The 20,856-nt window shown below is 38.5% G+C and overlaps 1 protein-coding gene across 1 annotated transcript in view; it reads left to right on the top strand.

Annotated features, from left to right (window-relative positions):
• Positions 1 to 208: 208 nt before the first annotated feature.
• The window catches only part of DNAI3 (dynein axonemal intermediate chain 3), a gene marked incomplete at its 5' end in the record, with an annotated part of 30,788 nt that continues 10,140 nt past the window's right edge, over positions 209 to 20,856 (top strand). The window contains 16 exons of the mRNA XM_083360174.1: positions 209 to 473; positions 2,472 to 2,513; positions 3,638 to 3,819; positions 4,173 to 4,277; positions 4,437 to 4,577; positions 6,660 to 6,859; positions 7,595 to 7,711; positions 8,299 to 8,489; positions 9,246 to 9,370; positions 9,502 to 9,591; positions 10,407 to 10,490; positions 11,682 to 11,810; positions 13,486 to 13,559; positions 15,338 to 15,485; positions 17,580 to 17,667; positions 18,859 to 18,995. Coding sequence (XP_083216300.1) covers positions 209 to 473; positions 2,472 to 2,513; positions 3,638 to 3,819; positions 4,173 to 4,277; positions 4,437 to 4,577; positions 6,660 to 6,859; positions 7,595 to 7,711; positions 8,299 to 8,489; positions 9,246 to 9,370; positions 9,502 to 9,591; positions 10,407 to 10,490; positions 11,682 to 11,810; positions 13,486 to 13,559; positions 15,338 to 15,485; positions 17,580 to 17,667; positions 18,859 to 18,995 — 2,118 coding nt within the window. The remainder of the gene's footprint in view (positions 474 to 2,471; positions 2,514 to 3,637; positions 3,820 to 4,172; positions 4,278 to 4,436; positions 4,578 to 6,659; positions 6,860 to 7,594; positions 7,712 to 8,298; positions 8,490 to 9,245; positions 9,371 to 9,501; positions 9,592 to 10,406; positions 10,491 to 11,681; positions 11,811 to 13,485; positions 13,560 to 15,337; positions 15,486 to 17,579; positions 17,668 to 18,858; positions 18,996 to 20,856) is intronic.

Here is a 20,856-nt window from a genome sequence, read left to right on the forward strand (position 1 = left end):
TCTAATTGATCCAAAACCACATCCCCATTGAAAGCAATGGTGAGGTTATTTAGATAACTCCTATTCTGCTCCTGACATTATATAGGAATTAATCATAATCAACTAGCTTAGTTATAAGTACAGACACTGGGAGGGGTCATTTGAGTTCTGTCTCGTTATCTGATTTTTGGGTTGTTGTTGTTGTCCACTTTTCAGAAGCATTTAAAAGATGGATGAAAGTCCAGCAACTACTGAACTGCGTACCTCACCTGATAGTGATGGTTCACCAAAAAAAGGTAAAGGCAAAGGTAAAGGATCACCAAAAGAAAAAGGAAGTCCTAAGGGGTCAGCCAAAGAAAAAGGAAGTCCTAAGGGATCAGCCAAAGGAAAAGGAAGTCCTAAGGGATCAGCCAAAGGAAAAGGAAGTCCTAAGGGGTCAGCCAAAGGAAAAGGAAGTCCTAAGGGGTCAGCCAAAGGAAAACCAAAATCTCCTGGTAAGTGTAATATTATATAGAACTGAAGAATGTTATTTGCCTTAATCTAAATATGAACACAAAAATATTCAAGAATGGATGAATGCAACTAATGCTTTGCCAATGTTTGTGTGTATTTATTTGAAAATTTTTGGATATCCTTCCTTCCTTCCTTCCTTCCTTCCTTCCTTCCTTCCTTCCTTCCTTCTTTCCTTCCTTCCTTCCTTCCTTCCTTCCTTCCTTCCTTCCTTCCTTCCTTCCTTCCTTCCTTCCTTCCTTCCTGCTGGTTACTTTCAGAAGGGCAGGCAAAAGTCAGAAGGTTTAAATTAATGGCTTTAAGGCAATCTCCGCACCTGAAATCAGGACACCAACATCTTATGGCAAACCAAACCAGAAACCATAGAGATCATGTAGCAGCAGGGACTGGAAATATTATGTCTGGCTCAAGTATAGATAAATACCATTTTAACTGAGTCGCAGGAAAAGGCCCACAAATTGTTGAGAAACAATGGATAAAGCCAGCATACAGAATGAATGTACTGTACAATGGTTGAATTCTGAGATTCAGAAATGAAAGAAAGCTTTTGGAAGGGACTTTTTTCTTTACTTTCTGTGATCACAGCAGCTGCTACTAAGACTCAGAGGATTTACTGGAAAGGTAACCATATCAGCCAGTAAAGAACTGATCACAGAACAAATAATGTTTGTAAGCCAAAAGCATGGTGCTTTTATGTGATTTTGAACCGTTCTCTACTCATGCTCCATTCTGCTCATTCCTGAGGAGTAGAGTCTTCCTTCAGTCAGAAAGTATTTTGTTATGTACTGGGCTTGTGGTGATACACCATGTGCGTCGCTGGAGCAGCCAACGGCTCTCCAGCAACCCAGACTGGCCGTCTCCGGTCCTGCAATTGGCTAGCCCCAGGCGGCAAGAGTGGGTTCAAACCCATTGGCTGCCGCCTAGGGGCTAGACTATATATTGTGGCTGGTTGCAGCCCAAGTTTCAGTGCAGTTCCAGCAAGAATAAAGTATGAGTTATCCTGTACTCAGCCTCATGTCATCATTCCTGCATCCAAGAGCCCACGACTTAACATATTTATTTCCCTTTGTGCTTTTCTCTGTTGGAATAACAAATGCACCCACACAAAGAGATATATATTTATTCTTAGTATATATTGCATACATATAATTTCATTACTTTTTAGAAGACATATACGGCCATCAAAATAGTGATCAGAATTCTAGGGAGTCAGACAGCATACAAGTGTAGTAAATCATGATCACATGAGCCTTGGTGGAGCAGTGGGCTAATGCCTCCTTAAGTAACACCAGCTGCCTGCAATTAGTGCAGGTTCGCATCCCACCAGGCTCAAGGTTGACTCAGCCTTCCATCCTTCCGAGGTAGGTAAAATGAGGACCCAGATTGTTGGGGGCAATTAAGCTGACTTTGTAATAATGCCGCTTGGGGTGTGTGTGAAAGCCCTAATAAGCAGGCATATACATAGAAAGAAGGCTACTGCTAAGCTTGTAAGCCGCCCTGAGTCTTCGGAGAAGGGCGGGATATAAATGGAATTTTAAAAAATAAATGAAAACACATCAAGATGCTGGTCTATCCTCTGCATAAGGAAAACTTAAAATGTTTGGAACTTTTTAGTTATGCGATGGAATGGGGGGGGGGTAGACTATTCCTGGCCTGGAATTAGAAATTTATAAAATCAAGATTGGAAAACTGTTTCAGCTTCCTTTTCTGTCATGATATTCAAACTCATCAAATAAAATTCATTGACAAAATCAAATAATATTTCAGGTCAAAGACAGTACATAAAATACACGGTGACACCCTACTAGTTTAGCCTTAATAGGAATTACAGCACATCGGCAGAGGGTAATTCTCACTAGTGGCTGCTAGTCCTGATAATTATCACTTGTAAAGTGAATTTTATATAGAAATGAAAAACACAACGCACACCCGCCTAGCTGATTCAGAAAGATTTACATTAAAACCCCTTTCTCTTATTTCAGTTAAAAAAGAAGAAGAGCCTGATCTATCTATGGCAAGCATGGGTAAGTTCAATGCTAAAGAAAAATATATAAATAAAGTATGCATAATGGTGCCAGCCAGAAATGACCGGAATGATCAATAAAAAAATATCTTCTTTACTTAGACTTAGCGGAGCTTGTAGTGAACAAAGCACAAAAATCATAACATTGCTTATCTTTGTCATAAGAGACAACAACCTAAGATAGGCAAAATAAATCTTGTTTTTATAAGAAGCTATTTATTTTTTTATAGTTACTTCCATAATCTGATAGTAAAAGTCAATGTTAACAAATTTAACCAGACCCTTGATACATTTATAATTTTCTTAGATTAGAATCTTATTTGGCTTCTTGCCGTTTATTTCAAATTCTTTAAGTTTTTAAGAAAGTGGAGATAATCTTGCTGAAGGAATGCAAGATCCATAGGGAAGAAAAATGACATGTGAGTCCTGAAACAAGGGATAGCGTGAGAAAGAAACCCCAAACAACCTTGCCTTGATTCCATTTGCTGTCAGATGGGACAGGGGAGAACTCTGACCAATAGTATTCCTGTAGTACTACCTTGGCCTATTTCAAAGGCTTGAAATTCCCTGGGACTGAAGTAATTCAGCTGATCATTTTATATCAAAATGCAGTTTTTCTGCAGCCTGAGTTTAAGGGACTATGATCCTCTTAGTTAATTTAATCAACATTTTCTAAAGAATGTTCTCTGGGAGCTCTCAATTTTTACCTGAAAAGAATCATCCAAGGGGAAGACAACATTTCGTTTCCATTGAAGTCCACACACACATAAACACACAAACATGCACACTTCCCTACAATACAAAGTTCTTCTGCAATGTAAAACAAACCTCTTCCATTTTCTTGGCTATTTGCTTACAATATCAGGCGACTAGCCATAATTTCATTTTGATGTGATTTCATCGAAGGCAGGGTCCTTCAAAATGTAGGGAAAAAGGATGTTGAGCTTAGTGAGAAATAACACTACACTATCATTTTAGAATGTTTGTGACATTGTGGAACTTTTGAGTGAATTACAGTAGACTTTCACTCTCTTTCTCTCTCTCTCTCTCTCACACACACACATGCACACATGCACAAACACAAAAACACACGCATTGAAGAAAAAGTTGCAATTTTTTTTTCAGGCCACCCAGAAATATTTCCCTTGGTCCTCACTGAAAAAACCCAGGAAATATTTAATTGCTCTGCTGATGTAGATGTAACAGCCGAAAATCCTTACAAGCTTCTTAAAAAGGAAGATATTATTAACGATATGAAGACAAGAGCTGCAATTTCTGACTTCCACCCTATCAAAAAAGTTATACTAGTAAGTTACTCTTCAAGGCATATTGTATGTACAATTCTCTGTTGGAAAATTGATGAACTTGACTATATCAATTATCCAAGATTTGCATTGGATTGGGCTTTTTGAGATCCTTGGGTTTGGTAATGGTGCTGGTTAAAAAAAACTACACAATATTGAAGAAGAGAATGTCTTATTTCTGTTATGCGTGTGAAAAATATAAATTAAAAAGCAAAAAAAGTTGGACTTTTAGATGATGGATAATAACTAACATAGGATCGATATATAAATTCAATCTTCCGCTCTCTTTTCTCAATTCTATTTGGAGGTTAGTATCTTTTCTAATTGCAAAAATCCACTTATCTGTATTCACATAGGATTATCCTGGCGAAGAACTCCTGCTAGTCTTCGACAGAGAATTAAAATATGGACAGATCTTTTATCTTGTTGCAACCGAAGAAGCCAAGGAAAACATTTTAAATGTAAGAGATAGCTCAGTTATTTGGTATGTGCATCATAGAGGGTCAAAATAGTCTTCTGAATAGAGAGTAATATAATTGTGTCACAATACTGTATTTACCTTTATTTTTTAAAAATCAATTAATTAAATATGAACATCCTTATTATTTTCCTCTCCACAGCCACCAGAGCCAGAGGAAGAAGAGGAAATTAAAGAAGGCGTGCCTGAAGAAATTTATAAACCTCCTGTGCGAAAACCTTGGGTTTCACTTGGAAGTGAAAAGGAAATTGAAGAAGAATCAGTCAGGGAATCAACAAGGAGGGTGAGAAGAATTAATTTTATTCAGCAAAATATAAGAGAGTAACCTTGTAATACTCTGTAGTGGTAGATTTCAGATACAGTGGTACCTTGGTACTCAACTGCTTTGAAACTCATCAAATTTGCTACTCAATACATTTTGACATGAACATTTTGTCTCTGTAGCACAAGCTAGAATTTGTCAGTTGGCTGCCTTGTGACTCACAACATTATTCCTTATGGGAAAAATTTGGTAATCATTGTTCCGCTCCTCCCAGAACCAATTAATGATGAGTACCGAGGTATGACTGTATTTATGAAAAAATTTAATGAGCCTCTTAAAAATCTCAACACGTTGATTCCATAACAAGCAAACCGTGAGGAAATTAAGGGAAAAGTCTATATGCATTTTTATCTATATTTATGTCAGAATCCATTTATATCACATTTCATAATTGTATAGGTAGAACAACGTGCTATTACTGGGGATTCTGCCATCTCTCCGAGGGGGGGGGGAGAGGATGGTTACTAAAGCGATTTTCAAACAACAGGGGATGTTTTAACGGGGGAAGGGAGGGGGACAGACAGGTCTGGTTTGTATCTTCATTTACAACTGAAAAGGAAAGCAATAACCATAAAACCAAGGAGAGTTCCCTTTCCCATGGAAGGACCTGACACCTAGCAACTGACGACAGCCTGACCAAATGGATGAGGGGAGGGGCTGAAATGGGAATGGTTTATATAGGATTGAAATGTAACTTTTGTCAGATTCCGTCTTGTATTCCCACAATCGATTCCATCCTAGTAAACATTTTCCTTTTGGACTAAACTTGCATCCAAGAGTTCTTATTTCCTAAGATGTGGATTGAGGTGGGTCCTGACAGTAGACGGAATCTGCTTTAAGATTTAAGATTTTTTAAGATTTTTTGCTTTAAGATTTTTTCTTTCTTTCTTTCTTTCTTTCTTCCTTCCTTCCTTCCTTTCTTTCTTTCTTTCTTTCTTTCTTTCTTTCTTTCTTTCTTTCTTTCTTTCTTTCTTCCTTCCTTCCTTCCTTCCTTCCTTCCTTTCTTTCTTTCTTCCTTCCTTCCTTTCTTTCTTTTTCTTTCTTTCTTTCTTTTTTCTTTCCTTTATTCTCTCTCTTCTCTCTCTCTCTCTCTCTCTCTTTCTCTCTCTCTGTTTCTCTCTTTTTTGATAATTTGATACAGTATTTATCTGGGCAAATATGGATTACTGCATGCCATTTTGGGGATAGTTGTTTAATCAAAATCACAAAATTCATTTGTGTTTATTTACATGCTAATTTAGGAATATAAATTAACTTCTGAATATACATGCATAGACTTATTGTTAATTGTATTGTGTATAACATAGGAAACAATGTGCAATATATTAGAGTTTACCTCACAGAAAAAATTATAAACGTACCCTTATGTACGGTTTAGTATTAAAATAATTTTTAAATACAGATAGCAAGTATTTCTTCTGTTACAAGGAATGTGTTGTCCTATATGATCAGAAAGTTCAGTTGTTCTCCCCGTGGGAGATAAGAAAAAAAATTCAGTGTGATTCTTTTTAAAATTCCCATCAAATGATACTACCTTCCTGATCATTTTGTTGTTAGCTGTGAAGTCATGTCTGACTCATCGTGACCCCATGGACAACGTTCTTCCAGGCCTTCCTGTCCTCTACCAACTTCTGGAGTCCATTGAAGCTCATGCCTACTGCTTCAGTGACTCCATCCAGCCACCTCATTCTCTGTCGTCCCTTTCTTCTATTGCCCTCAACCTTTCCCAGCATTAGCTCTTCTCCAGTGAGTCCTTCCTTCTCATTAGGTGGCCAAAGCATTTGAGTTTCAACTTCAGGATCTGGCCTTCTAAAGAGCAGTCAGGGTTGATCTCCTCTAGGATTCCTGATCATATGGACCTACTATAAAGGTGACCTCATATGTCTTTTGAGCTGTCGTATCAATGCAGCATTTTAAACATAATACCAGGTTAAAAGGAAGCACAAAAAAGCCAAGCCATATAACTGTCAGATCCTGACGCCTAGGACTGACATTGCTCCAAAGCAATCCTTTCATTAAGAAATATTTTTATTGGACTTTCAGATAAAATATATGATTTCTCGGCCACACAAAGAATTTGGAATTCGGGTTAGGTTCCAAAACAGAAATGCGACCCTTGATAAAAATGCATATGTGGAGTGTATGCCCTATCAAGACAAGAACTTCACCATTCGGCAGCTAGAGAAACATGTTGGCATCCAGGTAGTTCCAGAAGAAGAAAACACCGGAACTCAGACAAAATGGTATAAAACTCATAATTTATTTTTTGTTTTAAAAAGGGAAGAAAAACTGTGTGTGGGGGGGGGGGGGGGTTGGGGGGAGGAGATTTTTTTGGGAAGGGGGAGAGAATAACAACTTCTACTTTCTTTGACCTTGAAAGAATGTAGGTGAGAGATTTCAGATATACTAATTTCATCTGTATTCTGTCTTTTGCCTTTGATAGAATTCAGAACAATATACATGGAGGTCTGGTGGCTGTCCATTCAGTGGTTACTGATCAGACTCAGATTTACTTTACTTTACTGTGAGTTCAGGGTCTGGCCTCATGCCCAGGGAATAATAGATCATGAGTCTGCAGCTGGGGATTATGGAAATTGAAATCTAACCAATCAGGGAAATATCAAACCAATGGATTTTATTGGATAAGCCATAGAGCTCCCATACGCATTTAGCACTAAAACCAAAACCTTGCTTCAGAAATCATACATCATCATAAACAAAACGTACCAATGAAACCACACCTGATTGTGCTTCAAAAAAAACATGGCTCCCATATTTCTCTGTCTTTTTCAGTTATAGTCACCTATGTTTCCTCAACTCTACAGCATCAGCCAATACTGTGGAATGGTTGCCAAAATTCTGTGGAATTAGTAAATGCTATAGGACAAACATCATTTAAATTATGATATCTAGCGTTGGGAAGAACTTTTTCTCCCACTCTCCGTTTTTTTTTAAACAATGGAATTCATGTGCTTTAGGACCTATCCCAAAAATGCAACGACACAATATTACCCGAGAGAATTTTCAGAACATGAAAAAGAGGCTTACTTGTCATCAGAAGAGCTGAAAAACTTTATCGTATCTGTGGCTTTACGGTTAGTATCATGCTCCACTAATGTAATGTGCTGAGATACAAGCAATAATACGCAAACAAAAAACACCCCCCCCACACACACACACAGCCCTCCCCATCCACATTCTACCCTGCTTTGGTGACAGATGCAACTTTTCAGAATTAATTCCCTAACTTTATACCTGATTTGAGCAGTGTCACTTTAGCGTGATTTGCAGTTATTAAACCGAAGAGGCATCCCCTGATATCCTCTGAAAGAAAAAAAAAAGGATCTCTACATGGCTCTGCCAATAAGTCGGATGGGATGAACTCTGCTTCTGGCTTACAGCAAGCATTGGTTGATTTGGACCCATTAGTACTGATCATTTAGTAGTGAAGTAATTGGAAGGGAGACGTCAGATGGGGACACTCCTTGACCAGCTGCAGGCAATAACGCCAGCAGTCCAAAAGAGGGCATTTGCAGGGGACCCACATGGCTGGAAGGATGGCCCTTCCCCTGTAAATTTTCATCAGAACCCATTGATGCCTAATGTAGTAACCCCTTAAGTATTTTAATCCCTCTCTCTCCCCACCCACCCGCCCTCTCTCTCTCATTTTCCTCTGCTGCAGAGTTGAAGTGGCACTGCAACAAAATGAAATAATGAATGTTTTTTTCGATGACTGGAAAGCTCTTGCAGAAGAGGAAAGTGGTTTTGCAGGTAAATCTGATGTCACCATGAAGGAATATCAGTCCTTTACAGATCTGCATTACCTCAAGGACAGAACTGTTAGCTGCATCTGCTGGCACCCGACCATTTATGGTAAGGCTTACAAAAAATTGGTTCAGCTTTACAATAATTGTGATAGGCATCTGGAGGCCTTCAAAAGGCAGCCACTCTTGTATTTTATCTATTTTGCCCTCTCTGAAAAAAAAAACCAAGCAGGAAGTACAGCAAGAAAGGCATTTGAAATGCTTAGCTGATAATTTATAATACTGTGGAATTGGAATCACCATCCTAACTAGCGGGGAGTGTTGGCTGAGTGTGAACATTTGATAGATATTGAAAGCAGTTATTGGGTAAAATCTGCAGATAGCTTTTTCTAAAAGAGTGGAAAACTTTAAACTTGGGATGACAAGCAAAAGTAACACCATTTTTGTTGTTCTAAAAAAAAATCAGAAAAAGAGAGAAAAGAGAGAGCAAGATGGATGCATCTTGACCTTCCCAAAAGTTAGTGCCTGTGACTGAAAAGTCTAACACTGCCTCAAGCCTGTGCACCAAGGGTGTCATCGTATCCCCAAGCCCAGGGATAGGCAACCTCGGCTCTTTTATGACTCATGGACTTCAACTCCCAGAATTCCTGAGTCAGCTATGCTGACTGAGGAATTCTGGGAGTTGAAGTCCATGAGTCATAAAAGAGCTGAGGTTGCCTACCCCTGCCCAAGCCTATCAACCTTGACTGTTGAAGAATTGAAAAAAATGAGAAGGGAAATGAAGGGAAGGGAAGGATAGCCTTCAGCTACATAAAGATTTCTCTTTTCTGCTGTACTGAAGAAATAGTATTTTGTCTTCATTCAGGGATAATTGTCGTGGCAGTGACCGAGCGGCTCACTTATGAGGAACGAGTAGCCCAGTCTGGGAAACTGCTCTTATGGAAAGCCCCAATTCTGTTCTGGAGTTTTGCTGACCCAATTCACCCTCAGGTATTCTCTGTTTTTGACGACTTGACTATTTCTGAACATTGCTTAACCAACAAAGACACAATCACTTTAGTTTGTGGAAAATGGTGCTCAAAATTGATGGATCTCTCCCTCCTTCCTAATGTTATTTCTAGCTAATGCTGGAGTGCCCTGAAGATGTTTATTGCTTTGAGTTTTCTCCAAGTGATCCCAACATCATTGTTGGAGGCTGTCTGAATGGACAGGTTAGCAACTGGATTTGCACACTTCATTTCTCTCTCCCTCTCCCTTTCTCTCTTTCTCTCACTTCTTTAAAGTGAGCATTGAACTATATGTTTGTATGCATCTTGTATCTTTTTTGCATTGTGTAATAAGTTACACCCGCCTCCCCCAATATTTTCTAATAATGTTTCAAAGCATTTTAAAAAGATTGAGAGAATCTGGGGCTGCAAATGACCAATCCTACTCTCAAACTTCCAAAGCACATGGTAATAGAACTGTGAATGTCACTACTGTATTTCCACATCCGAAGTTCAGTCTGCTACTTTTCAACTTTTATAACTTCTACTTTTCTGAAATTGAAACAAAAAAATCCTTCATTTCTATACCTAAAAATATAATCCCAGCATTGTCATTTGCAACAGAGTCAGGAAAGGCTCTTTCTTAATCTCACTAGAATTTGGGAGATTTAATAGTCCCAGCACAATTGGAAGGGACACATTCTTCATGGAAGGAATACAGATAGTTCTCGACTTACGACCATAACTGAGCCCAAAATTTTGGTTGCTAAGTGAGACATTTGCTATGTGAATTTTGTCCCATTTCACAACCTTTTTTTGCCACAGTTGTTAAGTGAATCACTGCAGTTGCTAAGTTAGTAGCATGGCTGTCAAGTGAATCTGGTTTTCCCCATTGATTTTGGTTCTCAGAAAGTCATAGAAGGTGATCCCATGAACCCAGGACACTGCAGCTGTCATAAATATGGACCAGTTGCCAAGCATGTTTTGAACACCTCTGCTGCACTAGATTTATCAGATCTGTTGTTCTGCTCCAATGCCAGGTTGTGTTGTGGGACATTTCAGAATATGAAGAAAGGTTAAAAAGCGCAAAGTCAGGCATTGCTGCTAGCACAGCAATTAATATGGTGAGTATTGCATACTTATTCTTCTTACATGCTGTCAATTGCCTAATGATTTTTGATTTAAGACTGATAGCTCTGGGATCTGGCCCTTCTGCACATGAATATTATGTGTCCTGTAGCACATTTACTTGAAAAAAATCTACCTGTAAGGTTAGAATAAGTCAACAAATATAAGCACTAGAATCCTTGCTTTTAAGACAACTGGAAAAAATTGTATATTCTGTGCGTACCCTGGTATTCTCTAAACTACTACTGCTAAGTTTGTAAAGCCGCCCTGAGTCTTCGGAGAAGGGCAGGATATAAATGGAATTAAAATAAAATAAAATAAAATAAAATAAACTCTGTTGCATTAAATGGAGTTGTATCATTTGTGTAGTATAACAGTAAAATGAAATGAAATGAATGACACTTACTCCTAGATAACTAAATACTTCTATGTCACGGGTGTCAAATTCGCCGCGTCACATAACGTGTTGTGACATATCGCGACTTTTTTTGCATTGCTGGAACCGGGGTGGGCGCGGCCTCCATACGATGCAACCGGCCCACGGGCCGGCAGTTTGACACCCCTGCTCTATGTGAATAAGCTTGCAAGTGTCTTGGATTTGTGGGTCTCCTACACCTCCTCCTATAGAGCTATGTAGAGATTAGAAATTTTCACTTGCACTTTTAAACAAACACAAGTTCCATATTAAATCCAAAATTGGCTGAAAACTTTGTTTCAACTGTGGTTTCAGAATGAGCCAAAAAAAATCAAGAGTCGGTTCAACGGTACTGTTGTTTAAACAAATCTCAGTTTGACACAAGAGAAAACTGTGTTTTATTTAAAACTGAATGTTTCAAACCTTATGGCTCTTGGACAGGAGAGGAAAGTGAAAAGGAAAATGTGAGGTTTGTATAGCTGTTACAAGAAATATACATGTTACATATATACATGTTACAAGAAATGATGACTTTGGGCCTCCCACAAACCAATATATTTTCCTTATTTCCTCCCATTGACGATGGCATATACACCGTCAATTTCTGTGAATTTTAGAGGATCCTTATACTTTAAAGAAAGGATTTATTTATTTGTTTCTTTATTAAACTTATACAGTATGTCACCCATCTCGCGTATGGGCTTAGTTTTGGTTTTTAAAAAAGTGATAGCTGGTTTCTTCTTAAGTATTAACAGGTCATGTTCAATTTTAGCCCAGTTTCATGCTGGAACAACAAATGGGGAAGGAACCACACTTGGTGAGGTACTGCGCAGTCTCATCTATAGAATACGGCCATAAATCTATAATAACTGACATACACTGGTTGCCAGATTTTTTTGAGGTAAGATTCAGACATTACTCTTTCCTCTTGGGGCACTAAAGGGGGAAAAAAATCCAGACACCACCAGACTTTTCTGCTCTTCTTACTTCAAGAGGTGGTTGTTGTGAAAGCAAGATAAGAGAAGATCCAGCTATGTGTTGTTTTGAGGAAGTATTGGATATAAATGTAGTCTATATAAAAGGGTTTGCAGATTATCGGTATGACACCCCCCCCCTCTGGGGTATCATGAGCAACTTGGAAGGGCAGGTTGCAAAACCTGTTGGACCTGTGCAGGAAAAGGACCATCAAAACTTGGTCTTGATTTGTTTGGACAAGCCTAAGCTAGTTTTAAGAGAAGCTTAAACAATGGTACATATACAGATCGAGGCAGTATTTGCCTATTTTTCTTTAACTTTATGGTGTGGGATTTGCACAAATTCACTTATCACTATGGTGGTCCCAGGGAATTCCTAGATTGCAGTACTAGGTCAGAGAAACCGAACTTCCACAAATTGTCATAGAAGCTCTCTTTGTACCTTCAAAATCATCACTAGCTGACCCCTCCTACAAACAGATCAACTAGAGGACATAGTGTTCTCTCTGCCTCTTCAGATTCTTGAAACAAAAGGTGGGTTAACAAATAAATACTTAAAATACAATCTCTGTGTCTCAATTTGCAATAAACAACAAACCCAGCATTATTTATTCCTGTAGAATTTAAGAGCTGATTCCCAAGAACATTTCTTCCACATGGTGTGGAAGAAATTTACATATGTATAGTTTCAGAAAAATATTGTAAAGCATTAGGATGATCATCATTTGTGCCCAACTACAGTGCTCACTAACTAATGTACAGTATGTTCACTTTTTACTTTCTCAACTGGGAATTTATTTATTTATTTATTTATTTTATTACATTTATATACCGCCCTTTCCCGAAGGACTCAGGGTGGTTTACAGGGTGATTAAAAACAAAAATACAAAAGTTAAAAACAAATTTAAAAAAATTATATCCATCCCTGAATAAGTAAAACCCCAGTTAAAATTAAAATTAAAATTCTCAGCCTCGGCCAGAGAGCTCGAAGAGCCAGGTCTTCAGGTCTTGGCGGAATGAACGGAGGTCGGGGGCAGTCCTAAGCTCCACTGGCAGCTGGTTCCAAAGGGCAGGCGCACCCACTGAGAAGGCCCTATCCCTGGGTGTCGTCCGCCGGCAATCTCTTACCGGTGGCACCCTGAGAAGATCCTCGCTGTGGGAGTGCACTGGACGAAGGGAGCTTGATGCCGGCAGCAGGTGTTCCCTCAGATATTGATGTTACTTTTATTGTACTTTCTACTGTACTAAAGTAAAAATCAAGTACAGGGTACAGGTGAACCAAGAACAATTGGCTGTAACAAATTAGCAAGCCTCTTACAAAACTGGTGTTTTTAAATATGGTAAATAAACATGAACATTTCTAGAATATCTGTGTAAGGACTTCTGCTTTCTTTTAATTGGAAACATCATGTAACCTTGAATAAATCTGGGAGAATGTAATTCCTGGCCAAAAGAACAAAAAACACAATCTCCACATTTGACCACTGTCTTCTCCAACTTCTGAGTTTGCCCATCCTGGAACATTTGTCTCTTTGTGTTGTTATGTTGTTGTTGTTATTCCTGCTTCTAATGTGAAATGTCATTTTGGTTGATCTTTCTTAGGTGAACAGGATGGGTACTGTTTTTGAAAACAGAGCTGGAATTTGTGTGCAGCTTATGACCTGTTCACCAGACTGGTAACATTCAAAAACTTATTATATCAAGATGCAGTTATATACCTCTGTGTTCCCTCCTCCTATTAGTTCTTATGTGCCCAAATTAGCAAAAATATTCTAGATTCTTATATGACTGTTTCCAGTGATTCAGTCAGGGAGGTATGATTTAAATATATCTTCGAACCAGGATTGTAATTTATTGAATCATGATGTCAAAATTGGCAGGATATAAATAATCTCCATTATTTCTTTGATTTCACAACCCTTTTCTTGTTCTTTTCATATTTTTCCCAGTCCATTACCATTCTTTTGTTAAGCAGATACCGATTCCAATTCAAAGACAGGTAGAACCAGTGACCATCCTGATGTTCTGAATTGCCATTTGAACAGTTCTAAGAACTGTCACTTGCAAAGTTCAGCTGTATAGAAAATGAGAACAGCCAGTGTACGGTGGTAAAAAACAAAAACAAACCCAGGATACTGACTGAGCAAATGTGATGAAGTCCTACTCCTTTTTTACATGGGTCATATAAAAGAGGAGCAGAGGATCTGTCACCTAGTCATGGTGATCATGACTTTTTTGATCCTTCCCTGCAGACATCCTAGTTATAGAACATGGTTTTTAGGGGGCAGAAACACTTGCACCCAAGAGCCGCCTTGCAGTTGAGTTTAGAATGTTGTGTAACTTTGAGTCTTATAGAGCCAATGTTCAAAAGAATTGTTTAAACCCAACCCCTATTCTGGGTAACTGAAGCACCCATGACAGATGACTGTTCAGGCTCTACTCAACTACAGTAGGAGCATCTGCCCCTTGGGATCTGATTTTCAACTTCTGTTACTGCCTGAAAGTGTTTTGTTTTCTAAACATATGAGCAGGGTATTTTTAAAAAATCTTAAAAATGGAGATCTAGTGATTGGGTAGTGCTTCACCCTTCTGTATCAAAATGGCTTCCTAAGTGAAGAAACTTTCAAGGCTGGTTTACTCTCACTTTGTTCCACTTTCCAAAATTATGTCTGCTCCAAGTTGACGGCATTTCGTATGTCATTGATGGCAAGTCACCAGGGACCTGGTAGCCTTTGGGGTTCTAGGTCCTGCTTAGAGCCACAGAAGCAGCAGCAACCCCAGTGTCAAGAGGTCAGCCTGACCATTAGCTTCTGAAGGCCAGGACCTCAGAAAGACCCATTCATAGTTCTGATGCACTGCTGCCATTGAGCCTGTCATAGCCACTATCTATGGCTGTCACTTGCTGCTACTGACATTTCTTGCCATAGTAGTTGCTCACTTCACTTACCCATTCTGACAAATGTTCCTGGAAGCAGTCAAGACACTGCTGAAAGCACACAAAGCAGTGCTCAGCCTGGCCTGCCTATTCATGTGCTGGTCATTTGATACCAATGTTGCCTTAAGCATTAAATGTTGAAGGAACTACAAAGATGGCTACATGGCACGTGAAGCAGCTGAGGATGAGCACAGCTTCTTTTCAGAAATGCTACTACTGTACTGACCCGTTAAATAGTGCTACTAGACATGATCGTATAATGTGAGGAGGAAATGAATTATTGGTGGTTCTAGGTCTTGAGACAACAGCCTAGAGAGTGCATTGAAGGCCATAATAGCAGGCCATAATGAAGGCTATTGATATCCTTTCTGACTGTCAAACCACACAGCATAATTTTTCCCCTCCTGTATCTACCTACTCTGGATACTGATTAGATATAGCAGAAACTACTCAAATACTCAGACTTAGTTTAGATACAGAACCTGCAGTCTTCCAGTTATATTATTTCCATCTATCTAGCACAATATATATTTGGGATCTCCGAGTTTACAGGCCTACCTTACAATCTTCAGCTGAGAAGAAAAAGGAAGAGGGCATTATTACTGTTCCACCTGATGTTCCCACTACATTTAAACACCTAGACCTTGCCTGGAAACCTCTCATTAAGGTACAGCAGAGATCTACAGAGAACTTTAAAGAAAGACTAAGATGGAGGGAAAATGCATAATTTCAACCTAATTTTTAGTCCTTTCTTCTCCCCTCCCCTCCCCCTCTCCTCTCCTTTCCTCTCAAGATGAAATTTGTTTCATATTGAAACATTGCTACAATGGAAGATCATGTGTGACCTCCATATGACAGAAACCTGGAAGCTCAATCTTACTTCCTCAGAGGCATTGAGAAAGAAAAGGCAATGCAAGTTTAGTCTTAAAAAAAAAGGAAATTCCCGGATAGTGTGCATAATTTTTTATAAAGCAATTAAAGAGTTTTATATAATTGTTTTATAAAACCTGAGGATATCAGGTCCCCCAGATAATTGTTGTTGTCAGTTTAAATCTAGAACCAAATTGGAATAAAACTTGATGGAAAAAGTTCAACCGCCCCCAAATGTTCACCATGCGTATCACCAGAAATGTAACCTAATAGAGATATGAACACAATTTAATTTAATTGTCAATTTAAAATATGCAAAAGGACACATTTCCCATCTAATCCACATGGCACGAGACTAGATTATTCTTCAATATCTCAGTTGATGGGTATTTTGTTTGAGAAATGGTGCAATTTTAAATTGTCATTATCCAACAGCAAAAGGGGAGGGGAAATTACAATTATTGGAAGTGGTGTTTTAGCCCTCCTTTTTTGGAAGACATCAGGGCAATTCTACATTCTATCCTTAAACTACTTCTGTCCCATGGTTGTGCCAGCTGGATTCTAAGCCTGTCCTGCTTGGGATATTGTGGTGTGATATCCTCAGGCACAAAAGATCAAGACCACACAATAAGTACTAGCTAAACTTGATTTATTGCTGATGCCTGTGCACAAGAATCTAAGTCAACAAATGGTCAACAATAAATTAGTGCTAAATAAGAGTTAACAGAATTCAAGAGGGGATCTTAATTCCCCTGATACTGTGCCTCCCAGCTTCCATGCCAGGAAAGCAGTTAGAAAAATAAATGTTGTTTATAAAATTAAATTATCAACATGCCAACTGGGTATACATCCAGTGAACAACCTTAAAATAAACATTTTTCTTGTATTTTCCCAAATTGCTCCCTAATCTTTACCTCAGTTAGAATGTTAGGAATGTCATTCTAGTATTGCAGTTATAACATTTATCTAATATAAAGGGAGCTATGAATTAAATATATATATATATATATATATATATATATATATATATATATATATATATATATATATATATATATATATATATATATATATATATATTTGGGATTAGGTTTCTTTCCTTTCTATTATTCTTTCTCTGAGCTATTTCTCCATTTCTTTTTTAAATCAGTTCACTAATGATGAAGTTAAAACCAATCTACCAGGATAAAGTTAATCATTAGAAAATCTTGTACCATGTTTATCGAGCTCCTTAAATAATGTTTTAAGAAGATTAGATAACAAGTTTTGTGTGTTGGTATTGCATGACTATTTTGGTTTCAAGTTGTTACCTATGTTAAAGCTTTATTTGTTTTGTTTAATATAAGTTCATGTCTTGCTTTCAAAGCCAATAATATTTTTATATGAGTTATATAATACATATATATTTATGACTACCTTTTACTAATGTGAAATGTCTTTTTTTAAAAATTAACAGTACTGTAATATCTTTAAATGCAATATGCCAAAAATAGTTTTATCTTAACAGGAAATAGCCAAATTTTATTGAAAGAAAAAATAATTAAACTGATACTGATCTTAGAAGATTTAATAGCATCAAATTCTTCTGAGTTTGTCTTTCATATTGTTTTAAAATGTATTTTTAAAAATGGAAACGAATCAAGCAGTCAGACACTAATTACAGCATCAATTAATAGTGTGTCTATAATTATTATGAATTAGGATTAGGAACCATAAATTATCTTAGAAAAATATTGGTTGATTTGTATTCTATATTTGCAACCCAAACACTGTGTTTTTAAGAGAACTGTAGTAGCCTAAATAGGTTTCTGGCATTGTTTTTCAATGAACATAACTCAGTTTTTCCCCATTGTGCATCTTGTTTAATGCCTTTTCTAAAATCCTAAAACAGATCAATCTGCCCAAGGCAGATACAAGTGCTGAATATAGTCCAATAAGATTTAGCTTCAGAGAAGAGCACTATCATACCAAAATTCAAGGTAAATAATTTTTATGTTTTGGGAAAGTATATCAACAATTCGCATAAAAGAAATGTGTGGCAGAGAGAATAGCAAAAGAGAAAAATCTTACCCAAATGATCAATATGGGTTCGTAATAGAGAGACATCTGCTGCAACATGACGGAGGTACAAAAGATGCAGAGCTTGTGTTGCATCAATGCAATTCCATATTTATCATTTGACCCCTCGATTCCCTCTGTGGATGCTTCCATTTCCTAATAAATAATCTGAGTAGTTTTTGTACATTTGTAAGGTATGATGGAAAGTGTACCTGCGGAAGAAGTTGGGAAGACTTTTGGCATGATAGAACTTTCCCAGATAGAGGCTCAGATTAAGAGACTGCACAGTCCTGAGCTGGATGGGGAAGTAGGGAATTGGTTCAGAGTAGCCATGGAGTCACTGAAGCAGTAGGCGTGAGCTTAAATGGACTCCAGAAGATGGTAGAGGACAGGAAGGCCTGGAGGGACGTTGTCCATAGGGTCGCGATGGGTCGGACACGACTTCGCAACTAACAACAAAGCCATACCCTAGCATCTCTCAGGATATACTGTATCTAGTAAATTCTAAATTAAATTATAAATTAAAATTCAGCTTATAGCTTGAGTTTAGCAAGATTCTAAATGTCCACTAGATCTAAGCAAATAAAGGATTGAACTCAATTGGATCTTGATTATGAACTTTGGTTTCATTAAGCTGAAATCTAGTAAATAATATTAAGTACCGGTATAATTTATATTCCTACAGTTTTATAACTAATGGTTCATTATTGTACCACACCCAGAGTCATTAATTGTATGCTGCCCAGAGTCACATACCCCAGAGATAGGTAGCTGTATAAATCAAATAAATAAATAAATAAATAAATAAATAAATAAATAAATAAATAAATAAATAAATCAGAAGTATTTTACAACTTTTCTAAATTGAAGATTGTGAAGTGTCTTCATTTCTTTTTTCTGTCAGGGCCAGGAACCTAAAGCATTCAGTTAGTAAGGACTCAGAGCTATTTATGTAGTACAATAAGAAAGTTGACTAGTTTCCCATTCACCTTTGTCATTTTTAAAACATATCTCGCCCCCCCCTCCAGTCATCTAGCCTGCTTTGACGAATGAGAAAAAATAATTGATTATGTAAGTTTTATTCACAATAACCTTATTCCAATTATTTTTAGACAAAACGGCCCTCCCAAGCAAGCAAAGCAAAGAGGCACCTATAGAAAAAATTTCATATGCGGAGATTCAGGGCACAACGATGAAACCTCTTAAGCTGCTAGAACATATAAACACCAGTTTTTTTGTTGGAACCGAAGTAAGTTTTTCTTTGGGGTGCAAATATTGTTTACCTTCAGAAAGATGGGAGAACTGGAGAATGCTGGACAGAATGCCAGTAATTGTAAGCTGATCAGTGAAATTCCTATTACAAAGCAGCATCATTAGAAAAATGAGTTATTGTGAATCTATTTACATTGGCCCATATATGGGTTTGATTACCATTGCTAGAATTCAACATGGGGTTAGATTCTGTTTGGCTGTTGTTGTTTTTCCTATAAACAGAAGAGTTGTGTTCAATAGCCCAGCTCAAAAAAGTTACCCTGAATAAAAGTAATTGCTGCCATTGTAATGCTATTGGAAAATCTAAGGCAGGTGATGTTGTTATGGAGCTTATAAAACAACTCCCGTTTAGGACATGCATTTAATTGAGAAAGCATCAACAAATACACTAATTAGCAAAGAAGGCAAGAGGAAAAAATGATGGTTCATTTGGACTTTTCTGGTTAGGCCTCTACAGCTGGAAATTTGTGGAAATGGTTTTTATAAGTAGTCACTAAGAATCAGCTTGTAGTCACACTGGATCACATATTTCACATGAAAACACTGGGGCAAGAGGAATATTGTTTTAGATCAATCAAATCTGTCTAGACTCTAGACAGATATGGGATTATTTGTAGCAGGTATGATCTATCTATCTATTTCTTTCTCTTTCTCTTTCTGAAATATCTTTGTTATTTTTTGAAACTTGGCCTCTCTGGCATGTTCGCATAGGAAACTTAATTTTAGTCTACCTTACTTAGACTATTGTAATTAATTTGGTGTATGCAGCTTGGGAGGGGACACGAGGCTGGCTCCAGGCAGAAATAACTGCTTCTTTGAGGGAGGGTAGCTTCCCTGCCGCCTTGAAGGAGGCGGTGGTGAGGCCCCTCCTCAAGAAGCCTGCCCTGGACCCGGCTATTTTGAACAACTATCTTGCGAAGGTTGTTGAGAGCATGGTGGCTCATCAGCTCCCTCTGTTCCTGGAGGAAACTGACTATCTGGACCCGTACCAATCGGGTTTTAGGCCTGGGTACAGCACGGAGACGGCATTGGTCGTGCTGGTGAATGATCTCTGGCGGGCTCGGGACAGGGGTTGTTCCTCTGTCCTAGTCCTATTAGACCTCTCAGTGGCTTTTGCTACCATCGACCATGGTATCTTACTGTGGCGCCTCAGGGGGTTGGGAGTGGTTGGCACTGTTTTACAGTGGTTCTCCTCCTACCTCCTGGGTCGTTTGCAGTCAGTGTTGGCAGGAGGGCAGAGGTCGACCTCAAGGCCTCTTGTTTGCAGAGTTCCTCAGGGGTCGGTCCTCTCGCCCCTCCTGTTCAACATCTATATGAAGCTGCTGGGTGAGATCATTCGTGGTTTTGGGGTGGGATATCATCAGTATGCTGATGATACCCAGCTTTTCATCTCCACCCCAAATCAACCCAGTGATGCCCTCAACGTGATGTCTTGTTGCCTGGAGGCGGTTTGGGTCTGGATGGGGAGGAACAGGCTTCGACTTAATCTCGATAAGACCGAGTGGTTGTACATACCGGCATCTCGAGTAATCCAGCCTATTCCATCTTTAACTTGGGCGTCCTCCTTGACTCACAGCTCAGTTTGAAAGATCACATAGGAGCTGTGACCAGGGGGGCTTTTGCCCAGGTTCGCCTGGTGCACCAGTTGCGGCCCTATCTGGACCGAGATGCCCTACGTACAGTCACTCATGCGCTCGTGACCTCTCGAATAGACTACTACAATGCTTTTTACATGGGGCTGCCCTGGAGGACCACTCGGAGACTCCAGCTGGTGCAGAATGCGGCCACGCGAGTTGTGATGGGGGTCTCCCGATACTCCCATGTAACAACTCTTCTCC

The sequence above is a fragment of the Vipera ursinii genome, assembly GCF_947247035.1.
Source record: "Vipera ursinii genome assembly, chromosome: 3".
Taxonomy (NCBI): Eukaryota; Metazoa; Chordata; class Lepidosauria; order Squamata; family Viperidae; genus Vipera; species Vipera ursinii.